At 41.7% G+C, this 20,535-nt stretch overlaps 1 protein-coding gene across 1 annotated transcript; it reads left to right on the forward strand.

Moving 5' to 3' along the window:
- The first annotated feature begins 1,156 nt into the window (after positions 1–1,156).
- LOC119456296 (phosphopantothenate--cysteine ligase-like) lies at positions 1,157–17,993 on the forward strand. Its single transcript, XM_037717990.2, has 7 exons — positions 1,157–1,936; positions 3,217–3,305; positions 4,745–4,881; positions 10,164–10,387; positions 14,360–14,479; positions 15,619–15,684; positions 16,858–17,993. The coding sequence occupies exons 1-7, from the start codon at positions 1,796–1,798 to the stop codon at positions 17,104–17,106; spliced, it is 1,026 nt and encodes a 341-aa protein (XP_037573918.1). The 5' UTR covers positions 1,157–1,795; the 3' UTR covers positions 17,107–17,993.
- The last annotated feature ends 2,542 nt before the right edge of the window (positions 17,994–20,535 follow it).

Below are 20,535 nucleotides of genomic sequence, written 5' to 3' on the forward strand. Positions count from 1 at the left end.
AGGCTTCCGTTATTGTTTCGCACTTTATTTCAGCCTGAGAAGATTTAGCATAAAAGACATGCGCTGTGGGTGTTTTGTTTCATTACATTTGTTTGTGGGTTGTCATTCTCAAAATTCCGAGGAATAGCTTTGTCAAGAATGTAAGACAAGATATGAGCAGCATTAGTGACAGAAGGGTGTGGCAATATAACCCGCATATACCGTACGTCATATAAGAAGGCGTGGCATATATACATATATCTAAATATATTCGGAGGGCTTGCGTGGTTGGGGAGGATTTCGGCTGCGACGTCCCGAGGCTACAATTTGTAAATTGCATTATGGGCCATCAGGTAATTGGTTTAAAACTTAATTAGTAAATTTTTGTTAATTAGTCGATTATTCAGTTCAATATTTTGTGCAAGTAATGTCCGCCTCTTCGAGTAGACCAGCTCATTAACTAGAATTGGGCTATCTGCCACAGGCAACCTTAAATAAATTTTGAAAATGTTCGCTGAAACACCCTGTATACATATATCTAAATATATTCGGAGGGCTTGCGTGGTTGGGGAGGATTTTTTCGGCTGCGGACGCCGACGCCGGATTTTTTGAGATACGGGGCCCTTCACGAAATAGTCATTTTGCCTATTTTTGTTGACCAAATCTAACCGCAACTCCATTTTCTTGCCCTGCGTCGTTATCCCGGCCGCGGCGGCCGCATTTCGATGGAGGCGAAATGCAAAAACGCCCGTGTGCTTGCGTTGTAGTGCACGTTAAAGAACCCCACGTGGTCAAAATTAATCCGGAGCCCTCCACTACGCCGTGACTCATAATCAGAACTGGTTTTGGCACAAGCCCCAGAAAGAAGAATGCCCTGCGTCGCTTGCCTTGTACATACAAGCGGCATGAAACAATGGTGCGAAAATAGTTTTCGTACCTTACCATGCAGTTACCTCAGTTATATTTAGGCATACTAAAGCAACGCACGACGCTCTTTCAGCAAAGGTACCCTTTAGCTACACACGTAAAAATTAACGTATTTCTCTCAAAGCATGGCTTTGAACGACGACCTCCTCTATATAAAGTTTATAGAGGAGGTCGTGCTTTGAACACGCGAAAATTTTGAATATGCTGGCCACCAAGGTTGCTTCAAAAGTTCAGACAAGCCAATCCGTAGCTCCGTGCGGCTATTGCGGCTACTGTGGTTAGTTTCGTTTATCTCGTATGTGTGAACTTCGATTACAAATCTATCGCCTTTTGAACTTAAGATTCCTGTGAAGTCCTCGTCTAGTTACCGGGGAGTCTAGGGTAGCCCCTACGATGACTGGTCCTTGAACCAACACTTACGGTAGCCCCAAGATAGTGTGTGTGTCGCCGCGGCCTTGTTTCTACTGGCCTGCCTTCGCCAGCGAGATCGCCTTCCTTGTTCACAAACTGTGTAAATAGCGCGTCTCGATAAGTGCGACTCTCTTGGCGCTTGCTTGCGGTATCATCCAAAGAGACAGAAAAAAAAAAAGCGCAGGGACACTCTCGCTGTAGTGTGTGCGTCGTGCAAGCGAACAGGCAGTGTGAGGCTGCAGTCCTCGATTGACCCAACGCGCCAAGCGGCGAATCAGCTGGCCGAGCGCCGGAGAGAAAAATCGTAATATGACGACATGAAGAGGAAGTCGGCCGCAATTCAGACGTCGGACCGCGAACGGCGACGTGCGACGGCGAGGCGTGTGCGACGCGGAAAAAGCGATTCATTTGATTGCAGCTGCGCCCCGTCGTTGGGCGCACACTCTGCTGCGGCTGCGCTTGGAGCTTGCGATCGAGTATGGCATCGAACGAGACCGAGCAGTGGGACGCCTTTTTTTGCGCGACCAAGCCACCGGCAGATTATGACGAGCAGAAACGGCGTATCGATGAGTTCTGTTCCGCGTTTGCGGACACCGACGAGCGCGTTGTGCTGATCACGGTAGGTGAACGTACACACATGCGCGCCTGTGGTTATTTATGGGTGTACATCAAATGAGAAACAGTGCATCGACCCGCCGTCGATTTCTCATTGACGGATAAGGCACGTGTGTGCAGCGAGATTTTGTTGACCTTGTTACTTCTGGCAGACGTTTAATTCCGGCGTACGTATTTTACGCGCATAACAAACCTGAGGTGAAATGTACGTACGTATTTCCCACGTCTTCGTCGACGCATTGTGGCAAATGCGCAGCATTAAGAGCTCGTTTCTGTATAGTGCCTCCGTGCTAGAGCCATAATCCTATGTGCTCTTTGATTTAACCTTGCGTGTAGTGGCGACTTCATGTGCAAAGCGCGCTCCATTTTAACAGCCCTGCTAATATACTTAGACTTTTAGCACTTAATCCACTCAACAAATCCCATACCTTGGTTGCTCTAAAATTTATTAATTGCTATCTCTAACTGCTATAACAAAATTGCCTTCTTAATTGCTTCTGCATAATTCAACGTCCCTGTTCAGTACAGTTATTTTGTGAGAGCACAACCTATACTCACCAATTTTGGGATCTTTCATCGGCTGTAAAAGAAAGGCCCCACTGCACATGTTTTAGTGGCACTGAGCAACGGGCATTCTGTGAGGCTTTTGCGGAACTAGACATATACTGTCTTATTTAATTAGTAGGCAGACAAACAGCGTAGTGCATGAAAAAGTGGCAGCAGCAATTGACACTTCGGGGGTTACACCTTTAAAAATGCAAATTTAAAGCAATGCAGCATTTTGTGGAGTAGTGCTTTCAGATGTGTTGTTCATGTAGCATGCCTCTCTAAATTTATTTTTCTTGTTGAAGAGATACTAAATAATAGTGCTTGTCAAGAGGTTGGGGGAGGTAAACATGTCATGGGTGCTGTAACGATCTTCCTCACAGCAAACACTTACTGCTTGACCTCCACTGTCTAACGATAACCAGTGTACACAATCGATGAAACACAATGTGACAAGCTTGACGTCTGGTAGAGATGCAGGTCTTACCTAACCCAAGCTTTGGGCATGACATGTCATTCTACTGCAAGCACAAATACAGCTTTATGCAGTATTTGTGTGTGTAAAGGTACAGTTGGACATTTAAAAGTGGCTTTTGTGTGCTTTTTATGACTGACAGCAAGTTTTTGGCATCTAGCGCCGCCAGTTCCACTCGATTTATTTGTTGTGTTAACTGTGTTTCTTTGATTATTTATGTGTTTTGTCATTTTGCCCTGCCGACCTTCTGCATTTTCCGGCAGTCTGGAGGAACAACTGTACCCCTTGAACACAACACGGTGCGATTTGTTGACAATTTTAGCGCAGGAACCAGAGGCTCAGCATCAGCCGAGTATCCTTTCTTCTGTGTGTGTGTGTGCTTGTGTGTAAGGGCCTTTAATTTTTGAAGGAGAGAAAGAAATAATTCTTAAAGGATCAAACAAATGCACTAAATGGCCTTTTGTGCTGCTGCGATGTATAGGAACAGTTTTTCTTGCTACACTGCAACCTTTTATTAGCAAAAGGTTATCATTTTTCATAGCACAGCTCAAGGAATGCTTTGGAAATTGTAACTACACATGAGTGAGGTTTATTCTAGTTTGCACAAACGCTGGGCTCTATAACACTTGGACTGATTTCATTTTTTACGGGAGCAACCTGACATTTTAATAAATAAGAACTGATGTATTAGATATACTGGCTATGGAAGGAGTTCATTGACCTAGTTTTATTTTCATGGCTGCTGCTAGCTATAACGTGAATGTGAGGGCACATCTGCTCTAATGCTATAAGTTCTTTAGAGAGCATTTACTGTTGTACCCTACAGAAATGATAATGCGTACACATTTAGCTTTTTGCTGCAGTTCAGAGTTCTATAAAGGCTTACGAAGTACAGAATTTGGATGAAAAAAGAGAAAGGACAGCTTTTGCAGCATTATTTTGGCTATCAGCAGGATTCACAGAGGCTCAATTGTAATTTTCCTGTTTCACTCTGCTCCATGCCTTGCTCACTCTAAGTCGGTTAATTTCTGTAGAGCCCAAGTTCAATGCACTGGGGCCTATGATGGCACGTCTTTGGCAAATGCAACTGATAGCTGAATCCACTCACTTTTTCATGTGCGGCACTGGTGAGAATTACATGCAGCACTGACCAGTGGACTGGTGTCAACAAACTCCACAGTGCATGCTTTTTCACTGTGGCCACTTTGGCATGCTTTGTCATACTTTTAGCACTTTCGCTTGTAATCTACGACCCTCAATTTCTATTTTAATTTTCAATTTCTACTCTTGACAATACAGTGTTGCTTGCATTTTGATGAGCCTGCCGTTGGTTGGTTAACTACTGTAGAAATAAACAGATGGCTTCAATGTATCGTCATTTCCTCTATCAGGTGGTTCTTCGCCAGTGTATAAACATGTACCTTTGTGAACAAATTATACACTAATCATACGCTGCACATGTGCACTTGGTCCTCCTTTTCTGAGCCATTTCTTGAGGCTTTTGGGACTATCTGGCCAGGAAATAATCCACTATGAAGCTAACGGCATGAAATCTGATTACTCTCAAAGCCCAGCCACAGGTTCTTGAATTAAGATCGTACTTTGCATGTCTGTCTGCGAGCACTGCAGTGCTGCTCTTAATTCCGTGCATTACAATATCCTTTCTTTCTTCTTTGCGTCTGTCTCATAAACTTGCTGTTGTACCCAGATAGCTCATTATGGTGTGTCGGTAGGTACAGCATTTCCTCCTTAGTGAGAAGAAAACTGCCTTGACCAAGCTCAAACCTCAAGGTACTTTCTGGATCGAGGTTATGCTGTGCTGTTTCTGTTCCGATCAACGAGCCTGCAACCTTTTGTTAGACGATTCAAGCCTGGCGAACTGCTCAGCTACCTCCAATTTGCACCTGACGATAACAATTGCATTCAAGGTGAGCCCAAAGCTTTGACATATTGTTTCCACCTGCCCACGTGAATTGTTTTTATAAATACTAGTATCCTTAACTACCAACTGCAATAAAATTTCACTTTGGTTAAATTGGTTATAAAGGAGCAGTACAAGGTGCTACCCAAAAGTTCCGGGAATTTGAAAAGCACGGGCAAACCGAGTGTGGTACACATTTCCGCCACTAACTGTGGCTAGCAGTATGCCTTGTGGATCAGTGTGCTGAACGACTTGCATCTAAGGAGAAGTATTGTTTTGTGAAGTGTTGTTTTGCAACACTATGTTTCACTGATTTGGCGCATTTCTTAGCAACCAATATGGCAGACTTCAAGGAGCAAAGAATTTGCATCAAGTTTTGTTTTAAACTCGGCAAAACTGTGGCAGAAATTTCATCGTATGCTAGAGGACTGCTTTTGGAGTCGACACCATGAGCCAAAATAGGACATTATTTTTTTTTGCATAAATGCTTCAAAGAGGGTCAAATGTGTGTTGACGATGATGAACGTTCTGGACGCCTGTCAACGAGCACAACCCCAGAAACGATAGCGGAAGTTCGCAAGGCTATTCTTGGAAATCTCGGGCTAACTATAAAGGATGTCTGCAACATTGTAGGACAATCATGCAGCACAGTTCAGCTAATTTTGTCGGATGTTTTGAACATGAGGCGCATTTATGCAAAATTTGTGCCAAGACTGCTCAGTGATGAACAGAAGCTGCACCATGTTTGTGTCTGTACGGAACTAAAGAACAAGTCAGAGACAATCCCACATTCCTCTCCAGTGTAATAACCGCGGATGAGACATAGGTTTATGGCTATGATCCTGAAACCAAACAGCAGTCGTCGCAGTGGAAGTCGCCAAATTCCCCGCGGCCGAAAAAGGCACGTCAAGTTCGTGGTAATATGAAGTCTATGCTCATGTTTTTTTGGTTTTTTTTTACCTACATGGAATTGTCCACAAGGAGTTTATACCTCCTGGACAAACCGTGAATAGCGAGCTTTACTGTGACATTTTGAGGCGCTTAAAATAGAGCATTCGTCGCAAATGTCCGGAGAAGTGGAAGAATCATAACTGACTTCTTCATCACAACAACGCGCCCGCTCACACATCACTCGTTGTTTGACAGTTCCTGACTTCCAAACAAATCACAGTACTTCCGCACCCACCCTATTCACCTGACCTTGCCCCTTGTGACTTTTTCTTGTTCCAAAAGTTGAAGTTGAGGCTGAAAAGACGTCGGTTTCACACTGTTGAAGAGATGCAGTCAGAATCGCAGGCAGTCCTCAACACACTGTCGCCTAGAGAGTTCCACGAATGCATGGAATCGTGGCAGAAACGCTGGGATTGGTGTATACATGCTGATCAGGGAGACTACTTTGAAGGAGACAGTGCGGGTTAAGCGTTATGGTGAACACGTTTTTTTTTACGATTGAATTCTTGGAACTTTTGGGTAGCACCTCATATGTACTATCATAGCAATTTTTCAAAGCTGAAAAATGATAATTTTCAAACATTTTTGTTCATAATTCTTAAATAGCACGTCAGCACGTGACGCAGGCAACTGGTAGGTAGCAGATATGCTGCAGATCCCAGAAAATGGCCTCCAGGACTTTTAGCGCACTGCAGGCGCTGCTTGATCTTGGAAGTCATACTTCAGCAGTGTACTCATTCTCAATATCAAAAACATATATTTTTGCAAACTTTTTGTGATGCATCCACTCATATATCAAACAAAAAATTTTCCATGGAGGCTGTGATATAGTGACACTATCCGAAACTAAGATTTTTATGTGGTCCGAAATTTCATTGCAGTTAAGCTTTTAAGCATTAGCTCACACTAGTAAGTTATGTAGTGGTAAGCCATGTAACAGGTTAGTCATGCTAGGACTTACTTGCTCACAATTTCGGCAAGGTAAGCTATCGCCCCAACTTAAGAAAGAGCTTTACATCAAGGCCAAATCCAATTTCACTAACATGCTAAATGCAGATATGCTGCCATTAGACAACTGCTGGACTGGTTTGAATTAAATTTGTTGAATGTGTGACAGAAATCTCAATTCTACCAACTGAGAAAGCAGAGTAATGATGTAAGAGTTCTAATTCTTTACAAAAATTACAGAAAATTAGTACAGTTAAAAAAATAACTGATATGCAAGTTTACGAATCCATAACTCTGCAATGAAAAGAAAAAGATGTCACGATCTGTGAACGGAATACGTTGAAGTATCTAAAGCAGACAGTTGTGATATATGTCTTCAGCTTGTCTGAAATTGTTGCAATGCTTACAAGGGACTTGCGAAAGTCGTACTCACAAATTAGTTGCATATTTTATTTTAGAGCGATGCATAATACATCAGTTTTGTCCAATAGGTGCAGTTTGCGGAATTGTTACATAATTTTTTATTGCAGAGTTAGAACATTTGTAAACTTCGTTCTTCAGTTCTTAAAATATTTGTGATCTTTGAGAGTATTGTAAAAAAAAATAATTACTGGCTGAACTTGAAAATCTACTTCCTAACCTCAGAAGATTTGAAGCTTTACTTTTAAATGCAGCATGTCTTATCAATATCAGCACACTTGGTGCCAAGAAAAACATTCCTCCATACCCATATGTGTTGATAATAGCTCCTGAAGTAATACAGCTTCCTTTTAGCTAAGGTAATGTTTCTCTATATAGTGTCCCTTTAATGTCACATAAGCAGTTTCATGAAACTGAGGGCTTTTATTAAAACAAAGCTCTATTATGTGGAAATGTTCTTTGTCCCTGCTTTTTGGACATTGCTGGCCTTTGTTTCATTTTTGCTCAGGTAAACGTTGCCATGCTTGGGTGCTTCTTTTCCTCATTGTCCTTCTGCTTGACCTTCATGGTTGCTTTGCTCTTCCTTTTCCTTTTTTTATTGCATGTGTTTCTTTCCTCATTTTTTTTACACTAAGACTTCCTTTTGGGCTAGCTTATCTGGTGTGGAATTTTTAAAATTTAAAGAACTACACTTTATCACTCAAGGAGCGCATTGTGTTAAGTTGGAACAGAGATGGAGGAGCAAGAGAAATTATGGAAGCCAAGTTATGATCACTAAAGTGGACATAACTAAGTAGTGCATGCTTGTCAACGTTTTTTAGTATCTTTTTGTCCCAAGGAGCTGTCATTTCTTGACATGTTGATTTAGCTTATTTATTTTTTTTTTTGTAGCTCGAGAATAGAATATATGGTATTGTGATGAAAGACCAGCTGTGAGAAATTTGCAATCTTTGCCCACATTGGTTGTTCCTTATATGAAACAAATAACCGACAATGCTTCCTGTACGCTAGAAGCAAACTTTGCTAAAAAAGACCAGAGGTATTTGATGAGCACGTATATGCAAATTAAGATAGCGATTCCATTGACTGTTTGTGCCCAAGAGAATAGAATCTCAGACACATTCTTTTTAGTCTGAGGTTATTACCATTTGTAACGTGTTCATTCTGCTGTGTTGACTCCTTTTCTTTCCCCTTCAACTGATATCATTTATTTAGTATATTTGTACTTTGCACTTAATAATTTCAGATGTGGAAACAAGTAGTATATTAACAAGTAATAAATTAAACCTGTCCTTTGTTCGTTTCAACATGAGCTGGCAAAGCGGTAGAAAAATAGTGATGGAAAAAAGTTTAGGTTGAAAAGCAACAGCAGTAATTAAGCCTGCCTAAATTATACCTGCAGAGATGAATCTACAAAAGGAAGAAAAAAAATATAAAGAACTGTCAGCCATGGTAATGACTGAAATAAGCACATCACAAAAATGAAAATGTACCTAATGATCATGGTACTTGGTACACTCAGTCTTACACAGACTTCAGGTCACTTATTCTACAATGTGATAATGCGGTCTCTCTATCTCTTTTCTTCATTTCTCCTGTTTTATCAGTAACGGATTTTCCAGCAAATGTGTCCAAAGCTCCTGTACAGAGATGGCAAAACAACCAACTTCACGAATTATTTTTACGCGATTGATGAATCGCATAATGCACTTTTCTGTAGTGACATGCAACCTTAGTAAAATGTAGTCAATTACCACTTCTCCCATTGTGAACGTTGACTATTGCTCAGCGCAATGACCTTATTGAAGACATGGTGTCTGGATTACAGAAAATGTGCAGGTCAAGAATACAACAGATGTTGACTTGCTGTTCCATGGCTCTGTGTCAAAACATTCACATGGTAAAACTGACAATTCAAGAGGACTAGTCATGCTGAAACCTGCAAACATTTTTATTTGTAACAAACCACTTGTTGTATTGTGTTCAGTAACGCATAGCCACTGCTTTCGCACGGGCGAAACAACTAGCTGGTGTTACGTATTCTCTTACACTTGAACTGACAGTATGCAGGTCATTAGCAATTTTTACCTGTAGATGTAAATTGGGTTGAAGTGCATACGGCACGCATTGCCAAATCCTGACTGGGAGCTTATGTCGTTGAAAAGAAAAGTGTGTAATCATTGCATTCTACCGGTCCTAACATGTGGGGTGGAAAGAGGTTAACAAAGGAGCTCAAGAACAAGTTGAGGACCGCACAAAGAGTGATGGAACGAAAAATCTTAGGACTAACGTTAAGAGAAGGGAAGAGAGCTGTGTGGATCAGAGAACAAACGGGGATAGCCGATATTCTAGTTGACATTAAGCGGAAGAAATGGAGCTGGGCAGGCCATGTAATGCGTAGGATGGATAACCGGTGTACCATTAGGGTTACAGAATGGATACCAAGAGAAGGGAAGCGCAGTCAAGGTCGGCAGAAAACCAGATGGGATGATGAAGTTAGGAAATTTGCAGGCGCAAGTTGGAATACGATAGCGCAAGACAGGGGTAATTGGAGATCGCAGGGAGAGGCCTTCGTCCTGCAGTGGGCATAAAATATAGGCTGATGATGATGATGAATAGATGGGGGGTGAAATTAGGAAATTTGCAGACGGAAGTTGGAATCGGCTAGCGCAAGGCAGGGGCAATTGGAGATCGCAGGGAGAGGCCTTCGTCCTGCAGTGGACGGAAATATAGGCTGATGATAATGATGATGAATTGATGGCTTAGTTGGCCTAGTAGAAAGATGAAGACACAAGAAAAGAGAAACATATGCCATGGGCGCTGACGGTTAGTTCTGCGCACATGGCGCCCATTTCTGTCTTCTTGTGTCCTCGCCTTCCTTGCACTGCTTCCTTAGTAGAACTTCATATGGTTGGTGACAACAATCATTTGCAGGGAGTGAGTATATTGCTGTCCCCTTGTTGTGTGCAGTGCGTGCAGATGCAGCTTCCAAGGTGCGACCTGTGCTTGAGGGTTACCAGCGGGCCACAGCAGAGAGCAGTGGCAGGCGCCTCCTGCAGGTGTGCTTCACCACGCTGACTGACTACCTGTTCTTGTTAAAGGCGTGTGCTGTTGCCCTGCGACCCTTGGGAGCTCGTGCCATGCTATACCTGGCTGCTGCTGTGTCAGACTTCTACGTGCCCCCAGAAAACATGGTTAGAAAGATAACCTCATTATACAGTTGAGTTGTTTTTAAAAATTCAAGTAAAATTATGGTGTTTAACAACCTAAAATAACTTGCTGGCTATGAGAAACACTTCTCAGGTTCTTCAACATGCATCTCAGTTTAAGTACATTAACGATTTTGCATTCTGCACCCTTCAAAATGTGGTAGGCACAGCTGGGAATTGAACCTGCGACTTTGTGCTCAGCAGCAGAGCGTTTTAGCTTCATATTCATTTCTTATTTAGCTTCATAATATTGAAATATGAGCAAGATACATTAAGTCCAAAATATCACTGGCATATCTGCCAACTCTTCCGAACTTTTCCAAAAGTTTGTGAATTTTGGCTCATTTTACGATATTGCTAAATTTTTAGTGCACAGAAGCACCTTTATTTTCCAGCTGTGGCAGCTGCATTCTAACAGGAACAGAATGCAAAAGAGTGTATGTGTAATGCTGTGGGTGCACAATAAAGAATCTATGGTAGCGAAAAAGTAATCCAGAGTCCACTACTGCATTTGTCATAGGTTCTATACTATGAATGTTTGGGTGGGACAATAAAGTGCAATAATTGACCATGTACATTTGGTGATGCTGTTTTAAGTATGCTGTGACGTTGTTCACACTTAACTTATTAGAGCATACAGATAATGTTCTAATACTTGCTCTGGAGCCTTTCTTACAAGACTTGACATATGTTGATGACCTTTCGCATTAACTTTTCTTCTCGTCGTCCATACACCAATGTATGACCTGCTTGTAGCATGAGATATTAGCAGACCTTACCGTGTTTCTTCTATGTTTAGGTATGAACATAAAGTTACTATATTGACTCTAGAGGAAAAGCTTAGCAAAGAAAGTGGCAACTGCAAAGGCGCTATCATGTTGCTACCTCTCATTTTCGAAACACTAAAAATAATCCAAATATGATGCAAAAAAAATAGCATTTACACATGTACGTATGTACTTATAGACAATGTCTAAAGATCATTCCGTATACTTTTAGAAAGATCAGATGGCTATTTATAAAATTTTTATATAAAGTTTACGGTGCATGAAAGGATGAGTTGGCAGGCGCCTGAACTAGATAGTGCCATGATACTGAGGGACGCTCAGGGTCGCGTTGATTGCATGTCTCGTCTAAATTGCATCTAATCATCTGTGCCTGCGCACCTGCACAGAGTAGCAACATGGTGGTGCCCTTGTGGTTACCAATTTCAATGCATTAGTGCTATGGGGAGCTTTTCCTCTAGAGTTGGTTATATTAACTCTATGGGTATGATGCAACCTTGAGTGAGTGTCAAGACTAGTGAGCCACATTGCAGGTTTTTCTGGTTGTTATTTTCCCCGCGTTTTATTGCGATAGCAATTATATGGACACTCCAAGCGTATTTCTGCCGTCGGCGTCGTCATCGCCGTGAGGTTCCATATAGAGTCCAACGGCGATGAAATTGTCGCCACGCGCCGTATGCTGTATGTGCGAGTGAAAGCGCGCGAGGGACACGTGCTTTCACGGGGAGCGAACGCACGGTGGAGAGCAAACGCGATCTCTTCCATAGCGCGAAAAGCCGTGGGGGGACGGGAGGGAGGGAGGGGAGGCGATGTTTAGCTGCGGCACCAAATGCGTATTTATACAAAAACGTTGCGAGGCAATAAGGTGGTAAAGACTTCCGACGCTGCTCGACGAGTGTCCCATTCTGATCTCGTTGAAAACCTCCGAGCCGCCCCCCAAAGGCACCGGCAACAGTCACCAACGCCGCGTGCGTTCGGTGCGAACGCAGGCAAAATGCCGGCGGAATCGACAATAGTTCTGCACATTGCTGGTGCTGCTGCATGTCCAAGTTTATACAGCTGATAAAACTACTATCCTCACTCCATATAGCTCTCTACTAGTAATTTGCTATCACAATTGATGCTTCGCCTTTCGGGTGCGCCTTTTTTTTATGTATACACTGTAAAGTGTTTCCAAAATAAGTTCACCATCAGTTATGAACGTAAAGGCAGCAGAAAATTGGCTTCTCATCAAGCCAAAGATGTCCAGTGCTGTTCCAAGGATGCAAGTGCTGTGCCAATTGCGCAATCTTGTGCCAAATCATTGAGCTGAGCCAACATGCGCCAAAACAGTAATTTCGAATGAAGTTGCCAAGTTTATCACGATGTGCGTGTTCAGTGGCAACCACACAGCCATACACATGCGTTGGCTAGCGCTTAGTCTTGCAATCCAAGCCTAAGCCATCCATTTCAGCGTCGGCGTCATTGGAGTGTGGGTGTGTTTGGTGGCATAATTGTAACTAGGCTACAAGAAAATGAAAACCTTTTTGTGCTATACATTACATTTGTGCATTACAAATGTTTTATAGTGTTACGCGTTTATACCCAAACATTTGTGCATTACAAATGTTTTATAGTGTTACGCGTTTGTGTATATGCGGACCAGCTACAGATGATCAGAACTGGCGCTCATTTCATGGAGCAGTCAGGAAGGAAAGCCACACTGAATGAATAAGGTCGTACAGTCTGCTCAATGGGTAGCTCATAAGTTTGGTATACATTTTAGCACTCGATTTTGCGCCCTATTGGTACATCTGTGTCGATTAATGGGTGAAGGCCATGCGTGTGACGTTCCAAGTCTATTTCGAACATGCACCACGTCCTGTTGCCGGGATGATAGTCAAGACAAGATCGCGCTACCAAATGCAAAGTAGCGCGATCTTGTAATGGCTCACTTTCCAGACCATTACAAGACCGTGGCCCAGATTTGCATGTTTGTAATATACATAATGCAATAATGATGACATTTACGTCTGAGACCACATATATTACTGGTGCAAGGGACATTGTCAGGTGGATTTTTACAAAAAATTTCGCAGGCTTTTTCTTTTTTGTCGGAAAAAAGGACCACACAAGACCTAGGTCACTAGATACCACTGTTATCGGCCACTTCGTGACGTATTCCACAACCTTTGCATTGGCACCTTATTGAATAAGTAAGGTAATAAATGTTAGTTGATTAAAATTAAATATTAGTTTGTTCACAATAATAGAAAAAAAAAAGCTCGACTGGTATTAACACAAGCCTATCAACATAGAGTGGGCTCTGTTCACGGAAAGCCCTCAGCTATTTTTTTCTTGGCCACATTAAGCTAGCACAACCGGTATGTAATTTAATGGTGGTTTCTGAGTAACCTGTATGGGTTTCCTTTGTAGCTGCATGCTGCAGTCAGGTGGATGACAATTTTTCCCTGTCGTGAATTTTGCTCGCCTTGCGGGCTTCCGCAGAACTGATCTGCCGTAACCCAATAGTGTTCTGTAAAGTCAAATAAGGAACACCTTTTCTTCATATGCCTGTATTTCACTCATACTGACCTTTACCAAGCTGCTCCAAACCTGTGCCAAATTTGCTGCTCCCAGAGCTGCTCCAAAACTTTCTTGGCCGCTTCGTGTTGTCATTAAGCCTGTTGAAGATATGATCACTGGCATTGCTTGCAGAAAGTAGTGACATGGTGTAAGAAATATTACATCTCAGTAAAGATTTGAGAACACCTTTTTTTGGCAAGTCGTTTTGGGAAAGATGCAGTGTGTTTTATGGACCACCCGTAAATCCTTTTTCTTATCAGTTTGAATGACGGAAGGTGTGCACAAGTCTTGTTTTATGAAACCTCTGAAATGCAGCTAGTCTGAGGCTAACTCTGGGAGCATTGTGTGACCCCATCAAAGGTAGATCAGCAAAATAGCTTTCTGGTCATGTATTTTAATACCGAGCCATGTCAAGTGATGTTCCAGCAACAGTGAAATGCAAAAAAAAGGCTTTTCGTGCCTTAGAATTCAGTGGTTGTTAAAGAAAACGAGGTAGTCGAATGTAATTTGGGGTCATTCACTATGGTGTCTTCATAACTGGGCGGCTAGGCTTTGGAAGCAGATAAAGATCAGTCAGTTCAATCACTCTGTGATGAACTTGATGCAGCCTGAGCACAAGATCCATTCAGATGCTGGCCCGCTACAGCTGCGACTACATCTGGTTCCCAAGATGCTCAAGCCACTCATCTGCTGTTGGAATCCTGTAGCCTACGTCGTCTCTTTTAAGGTATTTACTGGCCATTACACTTATTTGAATTATCTTTGGGTATGAACAAACATACATATAAGATGGGTAAAACAGACACAGCATAGATGGTTGGACAATGGTTATTGTAATAAAATTTGAACAAAAAACGACACATAATGTGCAATATATACTGTATTGGCCCTTGACAAGGGTTGTCTTTGGCCTTCTTGGTATAGCGTAGTAGCAGGCATAAAGCACCTGGAAAGACGGGGACGAAAAAGGAGGACACAACACAAGTGCTCTTGTTGTGTTCTCCTTCTTTGTCCTTGTCTTTTCAAACGTTTTGTACCTGTTACTATGTGTTGGCCCCCTTTGGTGATGATTGTGATGATTTGAAATTTGACACTATTAATGTCACTGTAGCTAAGGCAGTACACATCTCTAGTCCTCTTTTCATACAATACCTAGTGCACCAATTTTGCTTATACCAAGCTTTCCAAGTTAAAGCTTGATGACGATTTTGATGTGGTTTCATTACAATAAACTCATGCAGCATGGATGATTAGTGCATACAGTTGTAGAACTTTGCACAGGTTTGCAGGAGTTTTGCACTATGTTAGGGGCATTAGAGGTAGTTGGAGGGAGTAACAGCAGTCGCAATAAATTATTTCAGAGCTGGAGGAATCGCTGAAGCCTGCCATTTTTTCCCCCCGGTGTTTTCATTATTAGTGCTTTTTCTAGACTTTTATCTTCATCTGGTAAATTAATCTCCATACATTGTCAAACTTACAAGTATAATTGGCACTGTTTTGCTGCCTGTATACTTGTAACACTGAAAATTTCTGATCAGAACTTTAATATTGCAGCTACAAATTGAATTCACTGAAATTTTGAATTTTGTTATGGTCCAAAGCAGAAGTACTGATCTCCATGTATACCTTTAATGCATACATTTAGGCATTTCCCTATTTGAAACTACTGATTGGAGGGCTCAGTTTGTCTACACAGCACATCTCTTTTGATGATTTGCTCACATACTATAATTAAATGTATGTTGTGAATTGCTGGCTTCATTAAAAGTGGGTAGTTATCTTCTGATACCTGGAATCAAGTCTAAATTAAGTCAAGCAGAGTACCTCACGGAGCAGTGAAAATTAGGTTTTCTTGTTTGTCCCCAGCTGGAAACGGATGACAACATTCTTCTGGAAAAAGCAAGGAGGGCTCTGGCAAACTACAAGCACAAGGCAAGTGTTTCTTGAAAAACTAGAGATAGCTTAGATACTACAGTCATCAGAGATGTGTCACAACCAAAATAAGAAACACAGTGGCTCTGTTCGAGACAAAAGTAGGCAAAGATCAGACAAGTGCTGACTTGCAACGCATTTCTAAAAACACACTAACTTGGTTTCAGTGTTGTTCTCTTCTTATTCTCTTAAGTGGCTACACTATTAGGCTGAAATCGAGCAATTGCATATCCTTAAAACTTTCACTCGGAACCACAGTGTTACCGACGAATCCATAACTAAATCAAGCATGCATCTTGGTTTGTACGTGGACATGCACTGCTTAACATGCATGCACATTTAGCTTTACAAAGCAGCCTCTCCTAAACTTCTGAAGATTTACTTTCTCTTTTATTGTTGCTAATGCTTCCTTAATTCACTTACTATGTACCCAATAATTTTGAGCAAGCACGCTATCTTTATTCTTAGAGACCTCCAAATTCTTGTTGTTGCCATTTTGAACTTGGGTTTGCGTTGAGCCAAGGGCCCCCTACACAACTGTCCCTCAAAGCCAGATGGGGGAGGAAATTTCATGCTTGAGAATTTATGATATTACATGCACAGCATTTGACAGGCAGCACACGCTTTTCAATAAAATTATTTGCAAGCTTGCACTCATTGTATCTCTTGCCTCTCTTCTGCTGCATGTTATTGCATGGCATTCTACTCCCAACCTTTAGATTGCTATTTAATCTTTTTAAATTTAAACCAAGATATTTAAATGTGACCGCATAATCCTTGTCAGTGTGCCATGTGCATTTGTATCCCACCCGTATAGCATCTTGGAATCACAAATGCTAAGGAAAGCACCTGTGTTTAAAAGGTGTTGCATACCTTCAGACACATCTGATTAGACCTGTGCTGTAGTGTCAAGCTAATGTGCACATGTGTTAAACGTAGTTACTTGTAACCTACTATGCAGTTTGAAGATGTTAAATCTCATAATTCTTTTTTTAATGCTACAGGTTAGAGCGCCTAACTCCACAGTTTGTGAAATGCTAGTTCTCATGTATATCAATGCCTGCGAAAGCATCGATGGCATGGCTTTAGAAATGCTAGCCTACACAATCTTTTTCCCTGCAACATTTCTACCTGGTTGCGTCCGCTGCTCACTGCAACCTTCCTTTCCCGCAGCTTGTGATTGGCAATGAGCTGCACAGCCGTAAGCACAGGGTCGTCTTCGTGACCAGCGAGGATCATGAGGTCATTAACCTGACCCCTCAGCAGATGGCGGCTGGTGTAGAAATTGAGCAGATCATTGTAGAGAAGCTCCTGCAGCGTCACATGGAACACATCCACAAAAGTCCAGCGAGACAATCCAGCAGCGACTTCACTGTGAACACAACCGGAGGAAGCATTAGTGGCAGCAGCACAGAAGCGTAGTGATTGCCATCACAAACAGCTCAGCGAGAAACTTTTCACCACTTCTGCATATTATTGTGCCCTGATGCAGAAAAAAGGTTGTGTTCCGTAGTTATCATTTATGCGCACATAGTTTAAGGGATATTTAATACCCTGGCTGGTATGCCCATTTTGTTTTATTGCATGTTATCTGTACAAGTTCTGTTATGATCTGCCTAATCAAGAAAAAAACAGTGCTTACCATAACCGACTGTAATTTTTTGCATGTATGCGGTAAAGCAGATAGTTTCTACAAAGGAAACACGGCGTACTATAGTTTGTGTCATAATATGTTATAACGAGTTAGCAAGAAATTATTTGCATATTAGAAGCAAACAACACATTTTGCTGCTTAGCATTTATTAGGCAATGCCCATTTTGTCTCGGTGCATTTACCCCTGAAGCTAGTGGCATCTGTGCCATGTTTGGCATGTTTTGTAATTCACACTTGGTTCGTAATTCATGCTAAAAGTTATTGACAGAGACTTTGCCAATGAACTTAATGCACATGTACGTAGTTTTGTAACATTCAATTCATCCACCTCATACAGACGGTGCTTAGCACCAGCTGTGTTCTCTCCTCTTTATGCAAGAAAGTGATAATGTACCTCTATGATGCATCTAACATGCCATGATTTAGTTTCGAATGACAAACAATTCCACAATAAGGTTGTCTCCCACATTGTTAATAGTAGCTGCATGATTTACGTAGTGAAAAACTATCAAATATGACCTAGCCATGTGCTTCTTACAGCCGACAGTGAAAGTATAGAAAAAATGTTGCAGTAGCTGCAGACTGCTTTCTTTGTTCAATTTTCTTTGTGCACCATGCATATCACGTTCAACAGTTGTAGAATAAAAAGGACATACTAACTTGCTTTTGCTCATTATTTACTTTACACAAAAGTGAGTCAAACAAAAACTATAAATGTGTAACAAAAAAGCGAATGCCAGTAGCTTATAAGTTGGCAGACATGTTCTGAACAGTGTGCCAGATGATCACTAGGTGGGAGCATCGTGCAGACGCAGAAGCGCAGACACCGGAACAGCGTAAATATAGCCACCCCGCTAGCCACTTGCCTTCAGGCAGGAACAGCATTCTGTTATTTGGTTTCTGCATAATGAAGGTTCAGTATGGTGATCCATGTGTGTCACAGCAGCAAGTCTACGAATGGAGTCACAAGTTTGCAAATGGTGTGACATCCATGGCCGATGCTTTTCATCTGGGTCGGGCACATCGTGTTGCAACTCCAGAAAACATTACAGCAACTGTAAACATCAGTCATGGTTCAGCTACCACATTATGCATGATGTGCTCAGATTTCACAATGTGTTCACAAGATGGGTTCCCCTACAGATGAAGAGGTAAGCTGCGTGGTGAACGGGTGGTTACGCACTCCCTGAACGAATTCTTTTCTATGGGAAATCAGGCACTTTGTAAGTGCTGGCAAACTTTCATTGAGTGTGGGGGAGACTATGTCGAAATGTAATGCAGCTTAGTGCCACAGTTGCACAACAAATAATTAAAAAAATATATTTTAAGGTTTTTATTTGACTCGCCCTAATAGCATAAAAAAAAGTTTATTCAAGTTACCACTGATTCTCAACAACCCTGTGCAAAAAAAAAAATAGAATTGCATTGACATTGCAAAGAGCTTGAGGTCCATCACTCCTGTGGTAAATATCACTTACGATTTTAAGGCACATTCGACCAAAATTTACGTCTTTATTTTGTTATTTTTATTTGAATATACTGCCAATCCCAAGGGGATCATATCATGCAGGTATATAATGTGGGCAAATATAATTGAGTATAACACAAATTGTAATACAATAGTATTCCAAATACATTAACAGTATTATCACAATGAAAGTACAATGAATGACAATTACATCTATGAGTGATATAGACAAACAGGTACCGAAAAAAAAGCAGCAATAATTTTAGGTGAACTAAGAAGTTCGACAGGGAAAAATAAAAAGATACATACTATGACACTTCAAATTTGTGAAGGTAGAAAAAAAAATGAATATCAACAAGCATACTTCCATAAATCAATCAGGTGTAAAGATAACACAATCTCACACGGTTAAGTATTTCGCTTTCAATGATTGATAAAAACTGGGCAAGTGACGCACTTTCAATAATGCGTACTGAATGCTTATTCTGTTCTCGTATAGTTCATGGGGAAAAATGAATTTTTGAAACGGTTGGTACGGAAAGGGTATTCAACAAGCATTTGGGAATGCTTACGACTGGTTGGCCGTGCTTGTAAGCCGGAGTTGTATTTAGTTGCATCAATACTTCCTTGGTTATGCATGAGTAAGTACATAAATATTAAGTGAGCCTGTTAAAAATAAGCCTGATTGCCTTTCTTAGTATGCCCTCAAGTTTAATAATGTTTTCATTAGTAAACGGGAACCACACTATGTTTGTGTACTCTAATATCGATCTAACAAGTACACTGTAAGAGAACAGTTTAGTATCTATGGGGACTAATCGAACACGGCGTCAGACTCAAAAACTAGAACTTTGTAAGACTTGTAAGAAACAGGTCCTGTGAGCGTCAACTTGATGTTTCTGCTATAACAATTATGTATAACCAAGGTTGGTTGCTCCACACAAGGTTAACCCTTGCTGCCTGGAAAAATGAAAGTAGAGGAAATAGAAGAGAAGACAGGAAAGATTTAAAGTAAGATTGAAAGACAAAGATTAGAGAGGACAGGAGAAGTCAACTACAGATTTCCCCCAGATGGATCAGTCCAGGGCTGCCATCTACGTGAAGCGGAGGCCAAAAAGGGATGTTGCCTCCGCCAAGGGGCCATAAAGGTCCAAACACCCAGCTTTGGCTGAACCTCCAGGATATCCTTTTACTCGGACACAGCTAAGCCGTGCACGGCTACGGCTAGATGCGGGAGGGTCCAACCCCCATGTGCTCGGGTCCGTGGTGTCGCAACACACCAAACGCCTGCTGCCGCAGACGCCCCTGCGGGTAAGGTACTGTGTGCAGTAGAGCAGGAACCAGCAGTGCTGTCAGAGTGTGATGCAAGGCAGCAGCACTGCCAGCATACATTTTACTATTAAAGTTACTAGAGGAAAAATAAATTCTGGCATTGCGATCATTCTGCTAGTACGGAAATGATGGTTGGTGCCTGGATTTGCCCGATCTTCGTGCTTGTGGCTTTACCTGCTGCGCTTTATTCACCTTTATCCGCCTAAAATTTGAATCAATCACAATTTATAAACTTACGAGGCAATAGGAATTTGCGCACGTGTTTAATTATATTGGAACTTGCCTTATAATGCACTATTTTGTCGAAAATGACTAACTCACAAAGCCGTTTGAAGCCAAAAGTTTTGGCAAATCTGTGTAGCACTGCTCTGGATTCGCATGCTGGCTGAACCGCCAT

The sequence above is a fragment of the Dermacentor silvarum genome, chromosome 6 (genome assembly GCF_013339745.2).
Source record: "Dermacentor silvarum isolate Dsil-2018 chromosome 6, BIME_Dsil_1.4, whole genome shotgun sequence".
Taxonomy (NCBI): domain Eukaryota; kingdom Metazoa; phylum Arthropoda; class Arachnida; order Ixodida; family Ixodidae; genus Dermacentor; species Dermacentor silvarum.